The 21763-nt window shown below is 41.0% G+C and overlaps 2 protein-coding genes across 4 annotated transcripts; both read right to left on the reverse strand.

Moving 5' to 3' along the window:
• Positions 1 to 81: 81 nt before the first annotated feature.
• gys2 (glycogen synthase 2) lies at positions 82 to 10771 on the reverse strand. 3 transcript variants are annotated; one of them, XM_030768043.1, is made up of 16 exons: positions 10464 to 10771; positions 9360 to 9541; positions 8403 to 8594; positions 7788 to 7973; positions 6967 to 7111; positions 6257 to 6374; positions 5954 to 6074; positions 5584 to 5690; positions 5429 to 5488; positions 4829 to 4907; positions 3357 to 3470; positions 3015 to 3141; positions 2765 to 2860; positions 1967 to 2130; positions 1488 to 1568; positions 82 to 860 (listed from the first exon to the last, which is right to left on the reverse strand). In XM_030768043.1, the coding sequence occupies exons 1-16, from the start codon at positions 10582 to 10584 to the stop codon at positions 648 to 650; spliced, it is 2106 nt and encodes a 701-aa protein (XP_030623903.1). In that variant the 5' UTR covers positions 10585 to 10771; the 3' UTR covers positions 82 to 647. The 3 variants fall into 3 exon arrangements, with proteins under 3 accessions (XP_030623903.1, XP_030623910.1, XP_030623917.1); XM_030768050.1 differs by having other exon boundaries at positions 1479 to 1568; XM_030768057.1 differs by lacking the exon at positions 8403 to 8594 and having other exon boundaries at positions 1479 to 1568.
• A 2431-nt stretch (positions 10772 to 13202) lies between these two features.
• On the reverse strand, positions 13203 to 19647 carry ldhba (lactate dehydrogenase Ba). Its single transcript, XM_030774683.1, has 8 exons — positions 19486 to 19647; positions 15958 to 16094; positions 15593 to 15710; positions 15289 to 15462; positions 15007 to 15180; positions 14567 to 14684; positions 14346 to 14469; positions 13203 to 13951 (listed from the first exon to the last, which is right to left on the reverse strand). Exons 2-8 carry the CDS (start codon positions 16084 to 16086, stop codon positions 13784 to 13786), a joined length of 1005 nt encoding a protein of 334 aa, XP_030630543.1. The 5' UTR covers positions 16087 to 16094; positions 19486 to 19647; the 3' UTR covers positions 13203 to 13783.
• Positions 19648 to 21763: the final 2116 nt, after the last annotated feature.

Raw genomic sequence — 21763 nt, forward strand, 5'->3', positions numbered from 1 at the left:
TCCATAGCATAACTCTTTTGTCAAAACAGAAATGAATTATTATCAGATTTGAATGTCATCAGATATGATCATATTATCCTCTTTGCCTTAATATCACAAATGTTTTCTTTATTCTTAGTGTTACGTTACTAATCTCTCAGAAAATGAATGGCATTGGCACAATATATACATATATATATCTATATCTATATCTATATCTATATATATATATATATATATATATATATATAAAAGCATCTCCTATGGCAGAGCATAAATATGATTTTAAGTGGATGCCAAAACATTACTGTAGAAATGTCCACAATATCCAGGTCGACATTATACCCTTTTTGAAAAGTTAGTTCATAAGTGTCATACTGAGAAGACAAAGATAAGGCATTGCAAAACTCTTTGACTGGTTCACACACAGATGTAACAGCATTATAAACTGTATATTACAAATATTTGGCCTGTGGAAAACTGGCTACTGTTGCCATAAAATATGTGTATTACTCTGGGTCTAATTCTAGTTACACTGCTCTGAAAGTTGTAACTGGGTGTGGCTCTTCACTGCTGCAACATTGGTGTAAACAGTGTAAGGGGGCGTGTTCCCTGATGGCCTAAGTTTTCACACTAGGGTTAGGACTAGGGAAGATAGGATATGGCTTCTAATTGCCGTATTCTCCTGGCTGTTTCTTCTTACCCGGTGGCACAGCTCCAAGAGTAAAGGGTGCTTTGATATTCTGTCTGTCTCGCTCTGCCTCCTCATCTTCGTCATATGGCTCCTCATCCTCCTCATCGCTGTGATGAGGAGTAGAGTGGATGGAGGCAGAAGGGGACGGGGGTACAGACTGGGGTCGTGGGTAACGGAAACCCTGCGTCTGAGGTGAATAAAGCACACACACACACACACACACACACACACACACACTCACGCACATGAGAACACCCAACATATCCACAGATCCACACCTGACTGTGCGAAAAGTACAATGCACCACATGTGAGTGTGTATCTGTGTGTGTGAATTGGTATCTAGATAATGACTTCCCTCTAAGCCAAATGCCATTCTGTCAATTAAGCGTGGAAAAAATGAGTCATATTTGACAATGAGTGTGTTGTCTATGAGAGCCTCTGTCAATAGTCCCAATGAGAGAAATAAGCACCTCCTTCCAGCAGTCTATCATTCTCACTGGAAACACCCCCAACAGACAACACAGTGATTCACTTTTCTTTTTTTTTTTTTTTCATTCAAACTGGATGTTTTCGTTGGACTTTGGTCCTACTAGTAAAACTGCAGCTGACCATTCCAAGTAAATACAAGGACATGCACGTAGTCACTGTTATTCAGTATAAAAATGTGATCTGGAAATGACCTGGCACAAACCTTTTTTTCAATGTTTGCAGATAGGCAGTACTGACTGTTAGTAGTGCATGCCTGGTGCAGTGAAAATAGGACTATTGTTAAAGGAGGGAAATATCTAGAGTGTGAATGGTGCAGTGCTCACCGGAGGAGGGACAAATGTGTCCATTTTAAATGTGTCTGGGAAAGCTCTGCTTAAGGCCAGGCGTCGGGCATGGATGTAAAACTGAAAGAAAGAAAATATGCATTATAAGTATCTTTACTCCGATCAACCAAAAAAAAAAAGAGAACTCATGTCGGTTAAGGAGAACCCACTTAACCAACACGGTCTATTTGGTTGCACTGATCTACAAACGATTTTTTTTCTTACATTTTGCTGAAATGAACCAGCTGGTGATTTCTGCTCAAGGATACAAGTGCAGGCTACATTATATGACTGGGCACAGATGAGTGATTCATTTTACTTTTGATACTTTTGATAAATTCATAACTTAAACAAATTACTTAGACTACTTAACCTGTGCGAGCACGTCAATGATCTGCTCTTTGTGTTTTCATGGTGTCAACAAAGTCACAATGAAAAGTGAGAGATTTAGAGAAAAAAAAATGCTCGGCAGCACCGACCCGTCCGAGATAGCGCCAGTCCAGCAGGTCGGACAGTCTCTCAGTTCGGTTCCGCTGGATGATGCGCTGACGCCGGGACTGCTGGCAGAAACTAAACATGAACTGAGTCAGCTGATTACAAGACTCGTCCGCTGAGCGGAACCGCCGGTCAACAATGTAGATCCCTGAGAGACAGAGCAGGAGGACGGGTGAAAGGGTGGGGGTACAATCAAAAAAAAAAAAAAAGAAGAAGAGAGAAGAAAGGGTTGGGGTGCATTTGGGGTGCATGTGCATTTGGCTGTACGGGCCTGCTTTACTGTGGGGTGGCTTGATGGGGGTTGTAATTATGTGAGGACTGAGAGAAGGAAGAAATCTCCTCATCCTGTGCAGCCCCACCTCTAATATCCAGCTAGATGTGACATCAGTAACAGTGACAGTAATACTTAAATATGTATAGTAAAATCATTTTGACACAGTTCACATTTATAAATCTCTTATAACTGAACTGTGTCATTTGTTTTGGTTCTAGGTGAATTATTAAGTCGGAAGCATTAATATTTCAACACTGAAAACTTCCTACTGCTGTTCTATCGTTCATCTCTCTCCTGATTTTTGATTATTATTGTACGTGTTTTTCTCTGTTCTTTACAGTCTGCTCATGCCAGGTTACGGTTCTACTGTCAGATCTGAAAACAAACATTTTTCACAAACATCTCTTCCTTTACTGTGTCTTTTAAACATATGCTGTTGGATACTTGATGTGCAGTGTAAACATTGAGGGGATGATTTTTGACTAACTGAATCAGTTGGGTGACTCACCATAGGCAGACGGATCTGAAACATGCTCCTCCATAAAGCAGCCAAACCCAGAGAGGTTTGTGGTCACACTGGGGATACCCATCACAGTACACTCTCCTGCACAGAGCACATAAAACGACTGGATCAAAGAGGGTAAGGTGTGTATGTGTATGATTGTGTACGTGTGTGCGTGCATGTGTGTGTGTGTGTGTACGTGTACGTGTGTGTTTGTGTGTGTGTGTGTGTGTGTGTGTGTGTGTATGTGTGTTACCTGGTGTGTAACCCCAGGGTTCATAGTAGGAGGGGAATACTCCTAAGTGACAGCCCCTAACAAACTCTTCATAGTCCATGGGGAGCAGGGGACTAGTGGAGGATAGGAATTCTGGGTGGAACACAATCTGCCAGGTACAAGGCATTACACACACACGCACCGTTACATTGCTCATGTCTTTCACTACTAAAATCAAAGCAAGTGGCACAAACAAATTTTACTGAAGCTAATTTAAGAGATACACAGAATTGTACCAAGGGAGGAGTATTGCTTTCATTCAAAGAAAATACCAATGTAATGTTTTGAGTTAAAAGCAGAACGTATTGTGTCTTCCTTGTGTACCTTGACTCTGTCGTTGCGGTTGTTGAACAGGCCAATGCGGCGGACATTGGTTAAAATTGGGTCTGTAGAATCGTCCAGCATGTTATGAGTGGTGACTGGAGGCAGTGTGTGTCTCTGCAGAAAACAGTGTGTGTGTGTGTGTGTGTGTGTGTGTGTGTTTGTGTGTGTGTGTGTGTGTTTGTGTGAGTGTATGCGTATGTGTGTGTGCGTGTGTGTGTAAAAAAGAGAGAAGGTAAATGAAGTGATGTTAAAAGGATATTCATCAAGAGAGGCACTGATCCATGAACGCACTTTGAATCAGAAGCATGTATCATGAAGAGGAGCGAGTCTATCAGACATTTAGATCAATTCTAATAGTTTTCAGAACACTCTCCTTGTGCACTGTTGTTTATGATGAAAAGACTGAACCAGAGTCAAAATGTTAAGCACAATTTCTTCTGCTTTATAGATATATATTAAAAAAGAACTATTATTTTCTTTCTTTCAATGAATATTCAGAGCTGAACAACTTGATTAACTTTTGTTTCTGTACTACTATTAAAAATGGTTCCTTTAGTGACTTAAAAAGTGAGACATTTTATCATTTCATGATGCCTGGATATTCAACTATAACTGAGAGGGAAATAAACTCACAGTTACTTTGTTCATTTAGAGATATCATTGGACAATATTAATGAATGACCATAACCAAGGGCTTTAGGTGACAGTGGTGTCACGATTCCAGTGACTCTATCATTAATGTTTCTGACAGTTAGACAGTGTGTGGGTGGACTAAAAGAGGTTGTAAAATGCAATGCCTGCAAACTAGTACGATTTATAAATTACACCAGTCACTTTGCTGTGATTACAACTCCTACACAATGCTGATCAATAACTCACACACTTTTGGCCACAAAATATTGATGTAGAGGTAAATCTCAATTGAGTGACGGCACAGTGGTTCGATGGGTTGGGGGACTTCCATTAAGTGAAACTGACATAAAGTAGAGAACCCTACACAATATATTGACCTGCAGAGGTATGGGTCAAACATGACATTTTCTGTAATGTCAGAGTAACGCGCCACTCCTCACAGGGAAGCCCGTCTCTGATTTAGAAGCCACACTATTCCTCAAACTGACCTGATGCTGACCTCTATACAGAGCTCATTTATAAGAGAAAGAATGAACAAAATGAAGGTCCAAAGACATGAATGAGGATCCCCATTAGGGTACGAAAACCCCCAGTGTATGGGATGCTATATCAGTGTTTTACGTGACATGAATATGATGCTTTCATAATTCCCCCCCATTCAGGGTATCCATTCTGTGGTGATCTTACCAAACATTGTCAAAGATTCTTTTCAAGTGCTATTTTTTTTCAAGCTGAATATCTACAGTTATCACACATTTACTTTTAAAAGGCTGTTTTTGTGTGTGTGTGGGGGGCAGGGGGGGGCGATATTCTAAATGTGTCTGTGGTGGAGCACCAACCTGTGTGGCAAACAAGGCCCTCTTCATGATGGTGAAGTCATCCCTGTCCAGAATCTTGTTCATATCTGGGATTTCCCCTCTGTGGAAAACAGCATATGGTTTAATTTAAGACAAGTGACCTCTAGGTGACATCTTACCTTAAGTCATCCAGAGGGGAGTGACATTGTGCAATCTTACCATAAATATTCCCTATCCGCCCCATGACATCTGTGAGACGTAACGTGTTGACTAGCATCAACGCCTTGTCAGGAATCTCAGCACTTTAAACACATTGAGGTCACACTCCACACCAGTGGACAAGAGTGACAGCCTCACTCTTCATTGTCATCACCACTGACACAGTGCAAACCTGGGTCAGTCTTATTCTCAGTGCACAATTACTGGTTCTGTCTCTCCCCCATACTCTTTCATGTTCCCATTTCGTTTACCAGATCAGAAATCAAATGAATGTTTCTTGGTATTACTTTGAACAATGGAAGCATTTTTGGGATCTGAGGCATGTTAACAAAACTGGATATTATTTAAGCCAGATCTGATAAAATGATGTAAAGACCAGGTACAGATGAATTTAATGTTTGGGTGGAAAGCTCTGCCACTCACTTTAATAAAGCCTCATACAGTCGTTTGCCAAACTTCTCCTTCACTGCATGGGCAGTGTCCCTAAAAGAGAGAGAGAGAGAGAGAGAGAGAGAGAGAGAGTTATGGTCAGTTGCTAAGGGAGAGAGGATGATAGCAGAATGAGCAGTGTCACATACCATAGCTGTTTGCGCACTGCTTGTCCCTTCAGTGACTCAACGTTAAAGTTGTTCGTTTTAGCTGGCATGATGAAGAAGACCACCACAGTCACGTCACTCTTATGCACCTGAAACACACACACAAACACAGGTTACGTGAAATTATCCTCCAAGGCTAACTGCACTGTGTTTCTCAGTAATCAGTCATAGAATAGGACATTTACCAGCAGGAAATCTTAAGGACAACTTGTGTATTGACCATCCATATTATAGACATATTGCCTTTGTTTTCACACACAGTAAGTGTAAAATATCTATCATTAGAATTAATGTTGACTGTATGTACCACAGTCCTCATGCAGTGAGTAAGTGTGGGAAGGAAAAATCATACCCTTAGCAAGTAATTGAGTCTGGACAAAGACTCCAGGAACACGTCAGCTCCTTTGTTAGAGAACTCATACCGGCCTGCGATAAAGAAGAAGAGCGTTTTCTCCAGATTGAAGTCCAGATGGCTGTCAGTGAAAGGAGAAACAACAGTTTTCTTATTATAAAGAAATGTGGAATCATCTACATTTCATTTTAGCTCAGTATCTCAAACAAATCACACCCCACATTCTCCTGTGCTGTTGATGGTGAGGAGTTGCTGACTGAAGGAGAGAAGAGGGAGAGTGTGTTTGAAAGGAATGAAACTCACCCGTAAAAATGTCCACGGACAAACTCTTGGATTTTAGCTTTGTTTGTGGAGTGAAGGTTCTGGAACTCGTGCACGGCGGAGAACTTCTTCACATTCAGGCCGTTTGGGGTCACCACATCTGCACAGAAAAAAAAAAACCAGATTCAAGAACAGATTAAAACAGACTCAGACCATCCATCTAGCAGGAACCGTGTAGAACATGTGGAATGATTTCCAAGAAACAAACTCTCTCTCCTGCTCACTCTCTCTCCTTCTGTTGTCAGTGTTAAATGACAAGTTTACTGAGGGCAGCTTCATCAATAAAAGTGTTAATAACTGTACAGAGACAGATATCATGCTTGCGTTGAAGTGCACACAGCCCTTATTACATTTGAAAATGTAAATTTGTGAGGACAGTGGTGGAAAGCACACGAGAAAAATGTACTCGGAAATTGGGGGAAAAATCATACAGGTATCTGGTTAGATCATTAACCTTCACTCTCTACTCATTTTTGATAAATCTATACATATTTATCTGTCACCTTCTATACCAAGCCTTGTCTCACAATAAATGTGTTATTGCTTCAGCTTTTAAAAGCAAATGCTCAGTTCTACTCCTGTTCTCCACTGGGAGTAAGTATTGTAAACAGGGTGACTAAATGTAACTGGTGGATTTAGAATAGGAGAAGACACATGTTAAGCAACAGGGGGCAGAGACCCTGTGGAGTCACCTGGTTGTCTGTGGAGCATGTGATTGGCCTCCACAGCGGTGATTTGAGACACTGTGGTGAAGACATGAGCACAATGCACAGCCGCGCGCTCCAGACAGTACCGGTGATAGATCTGTCTCTCTCCAGCCTCCCGATCTATATTAAACTGGTGTGGAAAACAGTGCATTACAAACCACACTTACAACAACTGTTTAACACCTGCCACATCACTGAACAAGCATTCCATTTTAGCCTTACATTTAAATTATTAAAACAAGCCAGCTAAGTCTTTCTGACTGATTGAGGTATACCGTGAAATGCTCTGCCCATTTTCAAGCCAAACGCTAAGGTGTACCAAATACCAATGCATAATAACTCCTTCTAGGTTTTCTAACACTGTGGTTTGAATCTCCTTTGGAGGAGGTGGGTGTCCCAGGGGTCTACAGCCACGTGGAATCTGCCCTCCCATCATAAGATTCTGTCAATTAACGTACAGTCTGTCATGATGCCTTTGGTCAGGTTAACCTTTATCCTCAGAGTACTGACCCCAATTATCTATATACACACACAAACACTTTTAATAAGCCCTTATTTCTTCAGATAACTTTACTGTAGTAAGTTTGTGTGTGATTATGCAGAAAGTGCCCAAATGCCATATTTAGGATTGAAAGGCATTAATGTGTGATCAAATTACACATCAATGATAAGCGTAAAAACACTAATAAAAATGTACATATTGTGTAATGGAAGTAATATTATACAATTTTTATTTCACAAACATTATGTATAGGGAACAGGTCATCTCTGTGTGTATGTGTGTCTTTGCATGTTTGTGTCAGCACCTTGTCCAGGTTGTTGTAGAAATCCACATTCCCAGCACATAAGTAGCGTCCCAGCAGAGTGGCGTGTGTGGTGAAAATGGTTGCCATGGGGATTTTGCGAGAGCGGCTAAGTACGAGTCCTGCTCCAGCTTGCCACTCATGAAAGTGAGCAATGACGTTGGGTTTGTCCTGGAGCTGATCTGTTAACTATTAAATCAAACACAGATTAACACTATGTCTTCACAGACACACTATGCTTATGTCTTCCATAATGCAATGACAATTTTTATATGCTGACTAATGCAATGTCTATTATACTGCCCTATTTGAATTCTTGGTATTTATCTTTTAGCCTCAACCCCTAAAACATGCTCTCATTTTCTCCTCATATCAGCCAAGAATTACAAGATACTGTAACCACTAAACTTTGCTGTATAACAATTATATCTCATCATGGCAAATCATTATCAATTCATTATTACATTAGCTTTCTAATCTGCATTATGTTAAACAACACCACAACACCAACCAGAACCACACACACACACACACACACACACACACACGCATGTATACATGCATGCACGCATGCACACATACAGGCAGGCAGGCACGCGCGCAGGCACGCACACACACCTCTTTGAAGAACCAGGCAATAAGAGAACCAAAGATCAGACAGTCATTAGCCTCCCTGTCATGGTACGGAAGCCCAATACCACATGTATCCCAAAGCTCCCCCTTCCAGCGGTCTAAGTTCCAGGCAGCACCCCCGATGTCAAACAGAATGACATAAGGACTGCCCTCTATCAGCCAGCGGCCAAAGTACACCTGTAACACAGTCACAACATTACACCTCACTTAAGTCAGAACCCAGAACGGTTAGGTAACTAATGGTTTTATTAGCCATGAAAAAGACACATGCTCAGTTATTCTCAGTTGCTCAATAAGAATATTTTCAGTGCTACTGAAACAAGAAGAAGAAGAAGAAGAAGAAGAAGAAGAAGAACAACAACAACAACAACAAGGGGAATTAAACTTGAATTAACAGAGGTTTCAGATCTGGATCTCTGTTCAGTGACTAAGTCATCTCTGTCCACTGCTGGGAAACTAGACTACAGACCACAGTTTTACAGCTCCCTTTCTCAGAACCAGAAGAATATCTTGTATAAAGCATACACCACCGGTCTTGCCTCAGCTAACGGGGGTCCTCATGTGCATGGATGTAGGATCACAACAATCCCTTCCGTGCAAAAGAATTTTACTGCCATCTTCTGGTCAAGCATTGTCAAGACATTCTCAATCCATTACATTTACACTTATTCATTCAGCAGATACAAACCAAGCAGAGACAGACAAAGGTATAAACAGTGCTACCAGGCTGGGGTGACAGAAGCAGTGTCTGAAAAAAGTGTATTAAATCATCTTAAAGGTGGTGTATGCCTATTTGACACAGTGTGATACTGTATGACTTAATGACATTAAATTGAACTGGATGTTAATGCAGTGTTCCAGTGATTGTGTATTGCTGTGCCCACTATAACCTCTCATTTTCTGGAGATTTCAGTGTTGAATACCAGGGATGGGACATCATACCTGACATCCACTATTCTTAAGCGAGTCCATGGCTATCTTGATAGCAGCACTTGGAGGATCACACTGTTCCACCTGAGTCTTGAAGTTGTGCTCATAATAAGGACCCATCATGAAATAGTTCTCCCCCCACTCATCCACTGTTATTTTAGCTTTAGTCTGAATGACAGTATATATACCACCCACTGGAGAGGAAAAGAAGGGAAGAGAGAGAAAATTGTGGGAGGGAGAGAGAGGGGAAAGGGTAAAATTGAGGTTTGAGAATGCAATAAATATCTTTCTTCCTTTTAATAGAATGGACGTTATCTTTGATCCTCTTTATCTGGGATGTAGCTGTGTGTATTAATGGAATAATTTCAACAGCACCATTTGGCCATAGATCCAGAATTAGAAGAAGTAGGGCATGCCTCAGTGTTACAACTGAGTTAGGAAACACGTATTGCAAAATGGTCACTCAATACACTGTCATAACTACCAACAAAGTTTATCTTGGCTCGTGTCACAAACCATCGTCTATCTCCAACAAGTAAGATCTCTCCTGTAAAAAAATTAAATATAGGCTACTATCTTCCCAGAAAATCTGGTTATTTATTTACTGATTAATATTTAACCGGACTGATAGTGTCAAACTGTAATTCAATATTTGTTCTCTGGAGGGTGAGCGGCTCTCTTCTCTATTCAGCAGCCCCAGACCACTGTTATGTGTGAGTAAAAGCGTATTTGAAGAGGGGTTGAACATTCGCTCAGTCAGCTGCGGAGCCTTGTAAAAGGTGACGTCTCGAGTCGAAAAGTAGAGGTCTCCATCGTGGTGCGCAAAAGCACTTTTCACTGGGTGAGGGGTTAAACAAACGCAAAACTTTTAACAATTTTCAGACTACGCGTTTGTAGTCGCTCTTATTTAAAATACACCTTTAAGTTGCGCTAAGTTAAAAAAGTGCCCCCAAAAATAATGCTAAAATAACTGTTAGCAAGAATATAGAGAACACATAATCGTCTACATTTACAGTGTCCATATCAAGTGTAATGTTATTACACAAGTCCCTCAGACCGTGGAACAAAGAAAGGGGTTGAGGTGCGATAGGAAGAATGCTCACCACGAGAGCTCACCTTTGTTGGTTACCTCCCACGCGATTTCAAACAGGTACAAATCCTCAACAGGTAAACTCTCTTCTTCCCACAGTGGCAGCCCACTTAAAGATGACATCGATAACGACCTCGACAGAGGCATTTTTGAAAGTATTACAAAGATCAATCTAAGGAATAAACTTTCGAAGTAAAGGACCGACTTACAGATAGACTACAGTTGGCTGAATAAACTAAAATGACCGAAATGAAAACAGGCTTCAGGGGAGATCAGTGTAATGTGAGCACAGACTTCTCACTGGTGGCGACCAGGTGCCTCGGCAAACGCACAAAAGACAGATACAGAACTGTCACTATCAAAGGTGCCTTCTTTTCATAGAGCGTATCCAACCTTGGCCGTCCAATGAAATGCCTGGACACTCGCTCTGCGCTTGGCTGAAGTCCACTGGCATCAAGGCAAAAGTTTTTGGCAGGCGTGGGATGAGGCACGTGTGTGCGCCTGAATGTCATAATCAATACTTCTGTTAAAGCTCGAATCAGGATTTACTGACTCATGGTAACGTCTGAGAATGACATGAGATCAAAGAATGAACCGAAGATATTAACAACCCATTTTCGTCTCTCCATTCACAGCACTCACACATCTTTAGTGAAGTTCTTGCGTGTATAGCGTTGTGGAGATCACATGTAGTTTCTTAACAAGGTATTGCCTCTATCTGGGCCGACAGTCACAAAGCGAGCTAACATAAGCGGCGACTTGAAAGGGTCAAAATTAGTGCGAAGCTGCAGCATTTTCTGTGTCCAGTTTGAAACAAACTTAACTGTTTTAATGCCAGTGTCGCATTGATGTCCATCTCCCTGTTTGACAGCTTGTTGTTGACCTTGTCATGGCTTCTTCAGGTAGCTGAAAAGACCTAGTGTGTAATTTCACTGTGTAGTGTGATGACAAAAGAATGATCTTATAATTGATTAACAAAATGTATAGTCTTAAACTATAACAAGAAAAAATGAAATACTAAACACCTTTTGATGAATTCATCAAAACTGATTTTGATTGTTAAGTTACAACCTGCTCGTTACACTGGAATTTTAGGTTGCTTTGAAATAGAGCGGATGCTATGTGTACTTATCCATTTGTACGTCAGCATCCGCAAATCCAGCTTCCCCTCATACCCCACTTTACCACCCAACAAAAGACAACGGATGAAAAAATAACTGGAAAACCCTATACTCTAATATGTTATTATGATAATAACTCCACTTTACACACGTATTACGCGGTGCCATTTGAGACTGGTCCGCAGTAATTCCGGGAATGGAGAAATTACGGTCACCTGTGACTCGAATGGGCGGCTTATTTATCACAGTGTAAGGACGCCCCCCTCCTTTGCTCCATACACATGAAAAGGGCTCAAAGGATGGTATGCTAGTATATATACCACCAGAACTGCACATGGGACTTCAGTATATAGGCTACTACGAAGAAGACCATTGCTAACGAGAGTTTTAGTTTCCAGTACAATGAAAATCCAGGCGTTTTTCTTAGTGACTGCAATAATTTGCCAGCATGGAGCGATGGGGATACCTGACTTGGTACTTCCAGAACGCTTGGATCTTCCAGGTAAAAACAAAAAAAAACCCTTTGACATCAGGGACATTGGTCCAAACGTTACCATTACAGACGATAGAGATAACAACAGAACTGTATAACGCTATAGGATCTGTGACCTTTTTATGGCTTTAGAACGAAAATCAGGGCTTTTTTTAATATCAAAGAAAACCTGTGCGATACAATGTACCCCCATAACAATCTATCTTACTGTAGAGTTTGGTCCGGAGAAGTTTCGAAGATACTCCACCGTGACACTAAGAGGAATCGATGGCTCCAGTGTAACGGACGACTCAAGTCTCTGCCTATTCCTCGGAGACAAAGACACACAGAACCAAATATCCTGCAAACATCGGCTAACACGTAATAATTTCAACTATAATCCATTTGGACTTCGCTTTGGAAAACGTGAACTGGCAAAATACAACATTTTAAAGTCGGGAGCAAGCAAACTACTACATATTTTACTTTACCTTAGACAACTGGGGGCATCTTGAACGCTTGGTTGCTGCTTGTGAAACTCATCTTCAAGAAGGATAATCTGTGTTCTTTGATGTTTTTTACATTGCACTGTTACGTTATCACTGCTGTTTCGGGGGGTTGTCAAGGTTTGTCCGATCAAAATTATGAAATATTCCAACAGGTTTTTAAGATATGTTAGGTTTAACTTTGTTGTTCTAAGTGAAAAATAAATTGTTTTGTACTATTTAGATGTGCTCTTTTGTTTATTAAAACAGCAATATACTGAGAGTTTCTGCTTTTTTTTTTTTACATCTTTACTGAGTGAACATTTAGGAGTACCTAGGGAAAGAGGATGAAAAAATAGACCTTTGACCGTTTTATCAACTTATGGAATTCTGCTTACATCTGATAACAATAACCACAAAAGAGCACAGAGGTTTGATCCAAGATTGACATTATCTCAGCTTGTTGTGAAGTCCCACCACTGCATAATTGTGTTCCATCATATCGATCTGATGATGAGTTTGTAAATAAACCAATCATTTGAATCAGACAGGTGCTGGGTTACCAGTAAACATGCTATGGGTTGTAACTCCAAGGATAAAATAGGGAAACACTGTCCAAAAAAACATTGTTACAAACTTTGTTGCTACAATGTCTGTAAGCTGTGTTAGAAACCACAAACAAATCCATAAAGTTTGGTTAAGGGTTTATTAACTTAATTGTCCGTATTTTGCTCACAACACGTTCAACAGTATGAATGACATTAACAGTTTCTTTTTTTTTTTTTAGTTAGATATTTCTATGACTGTCTCATCTCTGGCTCATCTCTCTTATTCTCTCCCTCCTTTGATCCTGACAGAAAAAAGACAAAGGTAACAAAAATAGGAATGACACTACTCTGCCTAAAGAGTATGATATCTCTCCTCCATCACATAAACACTGAGCTGCAACTCAAGAGGAAGAGTGAGAGGAGAGGAGAGGAGAGTGTTCGATTATTTCTGGGTTTCCCCTATACGGAGTGAGTTGGTGCAAAAATGTGCAGAGTCAAGACGTTATCATTTGATCATTCACTTGATTTTGAACATCAGGATTGAAATAAACATCCTTAATAATAAATTTGTGAAAAATAAATTTAACAAAAAAAAAAACCCCTCAAATTTGACTGAAGAGGTGGAGTGATGAGAATATTGTTTGGGAGTGTGTTGAGTGACGGAGCGTGTTCTCTCTGTGTATTAGGAGTGTGAGAGACACTCTCTGTGGATGGAAGGTTTTACACATCCTTCAGGTCCTTCTGGATGCCCCAAAGAGTGTCAGCGCTCTTCTTGAGCTGAGAGACCTCCTCATCAGTCAGGGTCATGTTGATCACACTACCGACACCGCTGCTGTTCAACACACAGGGCAGACTCAGGTACACCTCCTCATTGATGCCATACATGCCCTGTTGATCAAAACAAAACCAATCAGCCAAATCAGTTCACAACACATTCACATTTACACACACACACACATACACACATATATATATATATATATATACAATCCTTGACACCGGTCCTATGATTCCATACAATTCTGCCTATCAAACTGAATCTGTACATCAAACCCTTCCCCACCCCCCCACCCCCAAAAGTAATCAAAGTAAAAATATTATCAAAACTGCAGGTCAATTACCATCAATCCCCTGACACATTTCACAGTATATATCCGATATTACATACACCAGTAATGTCCTCTCTATCTCAGAGATCGCAAAGGCAAAATGGATTTTAGATCAGATAACAATACAGGACACACGTGTGTGAGTGTGAGCGTGAGTGGACGTGTGTCCTCACCTTCACCATGGTGGAGACTGGGTGGACCCTGTTAAGGTTCTTCATCAGACTCTCAGTCAGGTCAGCCACACTCAGTCCGATGGCCCAGTTAGTGTAGCCCTTCAGCCTAATCACCTCATAGGCACTGCAGTGGCACAAGAAAACATACATAAACACTGCAGGAAAAGATCCTAAACCGTCATTACAAGAAGAAAAGAACAGTGGCAGCAAATGTTGTTTACCTATCCACCACCATCTTGTGGGCATCCTTCCAGTTCTCACTGTCCTTATCAGTGCCAATGTCAGGGTTGAGCTTCTGGAGGTTGACTCCAGCCACATTAGCACCGCTCCACACAGGCACTACACAGCACAGAAGACAAAAAAACAACACACACCTTAAAAAAACCCCAAAAACTCCAGTATCTCCGGACCATCTAAAAACATCTAAAAGAACGCATTTATAATTCCTCATAAATATTACGATGAACTACAAATTCCTATAAATCAACAACTGAGGTTCTGGCCCTAATCAACCCTAAGATGGAATATTTCTCTCCTTCTCTCCCTCTCTCTCTCTTCCTTTGTTTCTCTCTCTCTCTCAATCTTTCTCTTTCTGTCCATCTCACCCCCTTTATCTATTCATCTTTCTATCCATTCCCCTCTCTGTCTCTCTCTCTCTTACCGCTGGAATCTCCGTGCTCTCCCAGGATCCAGCCGTTGAAGCTGCTGGAGTGAATGCCCAGTTTCTCGGCCATGAGGTAGCGGAATCGGGCGGAGTCCAGGTTGGTGCCGCTGCCGATGACGCGGTGCTTAGGCAGCCCACTCAGCTTCCAGGTCACATAGGTCAGAACATCCACTGAAGGACAAGACATTAAAAGTGGTCATTAAAAGTTCTCAGAGACCTGGGTGTGCATGTAAGCAACGGAGCGAGTAATGTGTTGTCTATGAGTATATGTGTGTTTACCTGGGTTGGACACCACAATTAAGATGCAGTTGGGGCTGTATTTGACGATTTGAGGAATGATGTGTTTAAAGATGTTGACATTCCTTTGCACCAAGTTCAGCCTGCTCTCACCCTCCTGCTGACGCACGCCAGCAGTAACCACAACAATACGGGAGTTGGCGGTCACGGAATAGTCTGTTAGTTAGAACAACAGAACACAGTTCTCACCTGTCTTACCAACATATGTAAGCTAATGTCTGACAGAGGGGCACATAGCTTAATGAGTTAGGTGTGAGCTGTATGTAAGTGTGTCTATCTGTCTCACCCTTGTCAGCAACAATCTTGGGTGTCTTGAGGAAGAGACTGCCATGCTGCAGGTCCATCATCTCTCCCTTCAGCTTATCTTCCATTACATCAACAAGTGCCATCTCATCGGCCAACTCCTATGGAAAGAGAGAGAGAGAGAGTAGACACCGTTTAGGATATCCCAAGATGATGAAACATCACGTAATATTGCAGTTAACTAAATTGTATCTCAGTCATTGTTGGTGGTTCTACAAAAGTAAACTCATTATCATAAAGTTACCTTATAATACTGTTATTACATATTATAACTGGTTGGATTATGAAATGAAAACAGAGACATGAATAGTGGGAGAAAAAGGAAGGTAAAAAGAAAGATAAACTCACCCTAAGCAGGATGCTAACAGCACAGGCCATGCCCACCTGACCAACACCCACCACGGTCACCTTGTTTCTGGGTGGCTCAGATGGACCACTGGCCAGAGGAGTGATGAGCTTCTGCAGGACGGACGACATGATCCACGCTAGATGGCAAGGGAGAGAGAGAGAGATCAATGAAAGGTATGGAATAATACGCCCTCCTCCACTTAACCCTCTGAGAAACTATGTTGTTCACTAAATTTAAGTTCGGGATCAAACTGAGGAACGCAATGCATCTAAATTTCTAAAATGTCTAATGAACAGCAAGTCACAGAAAAAGCCTAATGTTAATCACTGAGTGAGGTTAAGCCACAGGTGTCACTGTAATACAGAGAAAGAAACAATCTGGAGTTTTAGTATGAAGAAAACCAAAGACTAAACTGACACAACACATTCCTCTGTCTGTGAGTTTACAGATTTCTACCAAGCAACTCTTAAATGAACAGGTGAGCAATACACCAAAGTTTTGTTTAGCATTAGCTTCTTGTCTGCTATAAATAGCCCGGCACTCTGCCATTTCCTCCAATACAAAGAAGAACACCTTGGTTACACCACACAAGGTGCACCCAATATTCAGTCCCTGCAGAGTACAGACAAACCAAAATGAGTCATATAGGCAAGTCCTGTGCACAGACTGAATAACTCACAGGAGCGGACAACTGGTGTCAAAAATCTGGACATCCTTTGAGTCTGTCTGTATGGCCTGACTCTAAAACACTGAGCAACTCAGCAAACAAAGCGCCCATATTAAATACAGCTCCATCAAGGCTACATGACTCATCATATCAAACAGTCTCAGATTTGATGTTTCTGAGCAACGTTTAACGTATGTGGAGCGCCGCGACAGGAGACATCACGGAGAATAATCACACTGACCGGAGATTAACAGAGAAGCAGGGTTATCTGAGAAACAAATAAGATACTTGCTTAGTTTGTTGAGGCTCCTAGCTGCAAGATAAAGGAGCCACCATACGATCACCATCGCCAAATGACCTCAGGCTGCAGACTGCTCAGGAGAAGCCTCACTTTAGCATAAAGTCAGTTCAGAGCTCCTGTGACAGCTGAAGGGCATCACAGTGCCTGCAGCAAAGCGTCAGCTCAAACATGCAGAACGCCCGGTTTGGCAGAGCTAATCTGGCCCCTCCTCACCCCAGCTAGGCCTTGCTTTACTGAAGTCCTTAATAATCCTGTAAATACAGTGCTCTCCATCTGCTGTTGCATTCACACTATACACATGGTGTGTATAAGGAAAAATACACATTAACACAGTGTGTGTGTGTGTGTGTGTGGCGGAGGTGTGTGTGTGTGTGTGTGAGGGGGGTGTCAAATATTTGATCTTCAAAATTTGTGCAAAGTAACTGCGATGCTTGCCGTGCATTTATTGCCAGTGGTCTGACCATGTGGCCTTGCTAACAGCAAATCATCTCGAATCCTTTGTAATGAAAGATCACTGACTCACCAAAATGTTCACATTTGTCTGTTCTTGTTTAAAGTTTTACATCCTGAAAGTTGCCTCCTGAAAGCCCTGTTTTGAACCTACACGCACACAAATGTCTGAGGTATTACTGTTTCTTGTGTCTTATTGTTAGTGATATGTCCTTTGAAGGTTGGCGCGGTATTTTTAAGTGTCTACGTTCTTTTTTTAGTGCCATCTCTTTTGTGAGATTATGGTATGCAACCCATAAAATGGAATGTCTTTAAGTATATAGTTCACACTATATTTTTAAATCGGGAAATATGTTTAGTATAAACCCTATGGCTGGTTATGGGCAACAAAGGCTCAGAGAGCATTGACTGTAAATTGAGCAAATGACAAGCATAAATTAATTTGCAGAATGTAGGCGTATGAATAGTTTTAATTGGGTTAATACCTTATTTTAATTTCAATTTGAAGGGTTGGATGTAAATCGTTTTGCACGTGCTCACCTAAAATGTCTCCTCAAGATCGCTTAGGGGAATTTGCTGTGACGTAATAGTAGCCCCTCAGCGGAGGCATAGCTTTCACTTTCGACTAATACTCGTCGAAAAGATGACAGAAAGCTGTGCTCTGTTGTCGTGTACATCATTGATATTTTAAACTTTTGCACGCTTTCTTTGCTCTAAATTTAGGGATCATGCTTTCCGTTTTTAATGTGAAAATACCTTTAGCTATTCTTTAGCTACTGATAATTCACCTCCATAATATAGCCTAGTGATGTTACAGCAGCCATCATCACCTGCAGGAACTTCGTCGTACTGTTATATTTATACGTTTAGAGGCTATTTGTGTTCTGATGACAAATTATAGACGGAAAACAGCCGCCCACCACTGTGTAATACTGTGATAGGGATCGTTGTTTCAAGGTTTGCTTGTGCAAGGCATACATACAAAGACATCAAAGACATATTTTAAGGATAAATACGCAAACGTGCGCGCGTGCACACACACACTCACGTACAGGTTCATGTGTGTAAAACGCATACATATATGTATACGTAAGGACATACATATTCCAAGGCTACAACAAGCATATTATTGAGTGGTTTATTTGAACTGGATTTTAGTGTCACTTTTTGGAACTCTTGAATTCCAGAATGAATAAATACACACATGTATGCTGCTAATGTAGTTGTTAACAATTCCCTGGGTTTAATGCATTACTGCATTGCCTGGGTCAACGACATGAAAAATGTTAATATCATTTACTGCGAAGGTGATCCAAACAGTTCCCGTTTATGATAGACTATGTAGAATTCATTCATAATCACCTCGCCCTGTATCGCCGAAATGACGCAACTGCCCTAAACGTCCTTGACAATGTGACTGGTACATTGTCGCTCGATACAACAGAGAGATTCCGACAGTAATCCTAATCTTCTTTGTCTTTTAGTTTTCGGCTCCAGTGTTAAACATATAGCGTGCTTTTGCTTTGGCCTCGGTCCAAAGCGACACTTAGTCTATAAAAACGAAGCACAGCGTACCCTGGCCTCACAAATTTGAGCAAGTTCCACTTCATGGTTGCATCGAACCGTTGCTTTCACGAGTTAGCTCATCTAAAAAAGATGGCCGTTTTCCGTGAGCCGTGTCATTTTAACCCTCCTTTCGCCTGGCAACCGAACATAAGCTTAAAAGTGATTTGTTATCCCATGGTAACATTACGTAACGATGTAGCCTTATACGAAATTACATTTTGATACTGAATTCGATGCCGACAGTGCAATAGCCTATTTACATTAAACATGTGATGGCAATTGGTTCTTAACACGAGCTAGTGGATGTCTTTATATCGTGTGGCTTTAACGAAGCCCAAAGCTGCTAGTTCTAAGTGGTAGGCTGATAAAAGAGGAATAGATAAAAATATTTCAGAATAAAATGCATCGATGGGAACCAGCTTTGTTAAACAGATGTGATGCCCACGGGGTGCACTGATACCCGATGATTTTTTTAGGCTACGCCATCATACGACATAAATGGTATCAAAAACGCAGTGAAAACGAAAGAGCTCGAGTACATACATTTGATGTAGATGTTCTAAATGTGCTTGTATCCTTGGCTCCTTGAAGACGATTAAACCGTTGAGTACGTTACGTCGTACTGTAAGTAGAAGCACGGCAATGTGAACGTGATGGTGCCTTGCGGAGTCTACAGGGCTTCCGTGAGGAGGACGTGTCTGTGTGCAGCTCCACGTAAAGTTCTCATGGGTGGTGACACAGAGGACGCCCGACCCGATGTCCGTGTATATAAATTCCTGGATGGAATGTGGAATATGTGGACTGAAGTTTGGCCGGCCCACTGCCCGAGTCCGTGCAGAAGATCGAGAGTTCACCTTTATTCGAAGAATTGCTTTCAGTGGCATTTTATAACGTCACGGCTGTGGCTCACGTTATTACATTTCCTTGATGTAACCAACATGTTCTGTCTGAATGGCATACTTATTTTTCCGCAGTTTAATTTGATCGTCAGGTTTTGTTCTCATCTCATTTATGAGCTACACAAACGCACACACTTTACATTGTCTCACGTATGAAACAGCATGCGTTTCAAAGGCATGTGCTGTTCAGTTTGACGAATGGAATTCAGGTAGGCCTACAGGTGTGAATTAGGATCCATTTTAATAATTCGGATTTTTTTTTCTTTTTCTAGAATTGTTGAGGTCACTTTTGTTTCTACAATTTGTGAATTATTTATTAGATCTTAGAAATGGAATGACAATATTCAGCCTCAGGTTTGTTTTGCTGAGAGCTCTTCTCTGTGAATTATTTCCTAAGGTGTCTATGATAACACCTAAGTCCATTTTCTTTTTGAGAAATATTCGTAAATAATTCAAGGAGAACTACTGATGATCCTGTTGACTGTAAACTGATAACAGTGGAGAGATGGTATCTTGTCATACACAACAGTGTGTGCGTGTGCGTGTGTGTTTAACTGCATGTCTGTACTTGCTGAACTACTGAGATGAAGTCAAATGGGTTCATGTCATTAGCTGAAAACGCACTACACGCAGTGTGCGTGTGACCCCCTGGTCTAAAGGGTGAGGGTTAGTGGGACAGTGGAGGTCATTTTATTGGGTCCATCGGTCATGTTGTCTGGTGGAAAAACAGCAATTTTCTGTGAGAGACTGTTTCATAATATATGGTGGGGGATTGATCACACAGCTCTGCAACAGTTCACAATCACATCAGTTTTAACCCATGCATTTCATGAATGTTTTCTGTAGTGTTAGGGTTAATGCTTGTGTAGTTTCAGTTCAGTTTTCTCAGTGGGAAATTGTTTGAATAGGAACTGCTGAAATTATTCATATCTTGGCCTAAACCATGATTTACACAAAACATTAAGTTTAGGGCAGTGTGTCACGTTCAGGGTCATGGTGTGTTGTCGTTCCGCCCTTGCAGGCTATAAAGCCGTTTTGTGTTTCAAGAGTCTCTGTTTGAGAAACCACAAAGACTCTAGTGAAAAAGAGAAGACTCTAGGATAAAGAGAGGCCTAAAGTACAAACCTGAAACTGTTGATATGTTCTTCAGAGCTAAAAAAATCAGACTCTTGATTAACAGTCATTGACCCCATACTCCTTGATGCTCAAGATGGTTTTGGCGTTTGTCTTTTTTCTGGCCCATTATTATATTCTCCCCTCAAGGACTTTTAAATTTTGCCACTGGTTGTTTTTGCCCTTTTTACCCTCTCCCTCACTGGTCAGTCATGCTCCCCACTGTCTTACAATCACAGATTTCCTTTCCAGTCTGAGGATCAGAGTAATCATAGCATGTTAAGTGGGTGTCCAGTCCAAACACTTCACACTCTTAAGCACCTGAACACATGAGAGTATTCTGTGCTCAGTTGAGAAATTCGCCCTTTATGGCACGCAAATCTATTATAAGCATTACTCTGGAGTCTTAACCTCCATTAGATAGTTTATTGATCAGACACTTGCATTTTTAAGCTTTTTTTTTATTTTTTGCCAAATATACTGAGTTTCCATATCAACTTAGAAGGCAGGGGATGCAGAAGCTGATGTACTGTACCATGAATAGTTCTTGTCATTAATTTACACAATAATTGAGTTCATAGTGTATAATCCTTACAGGATTTCTAAATGTAAGTAGTAAAAACACCTGTGAATATTGGTCTTCTGAAATGACATAGCAGGAAAATCACAATGACAGTATATTTACAAGAGGCTTGTGTCAAAATTGGTTTATATATCATCAGTGGTGAGCCTCCCCTTGAGCTGGTATATAATGTAAGACTACCACACATCTTCATAGCATTCTGTAAGCCTGCAACTGCTATCTGAAA

The sequence above is a fragment of the Chanos chanos genome, chromosome 1 (assembly GCF_902362185.1).
Source record: "Chanos chanos chromosome 1, fChaCha1.1, whole genome shotgun sequence".
Taxonomy (NCBI): domain Eukaryota; kingdom Metazoa; phylum Chordata; class Actinopteri; order Gonorynchiformes; family Chanidae; genus Chanos; species Chanos chanos.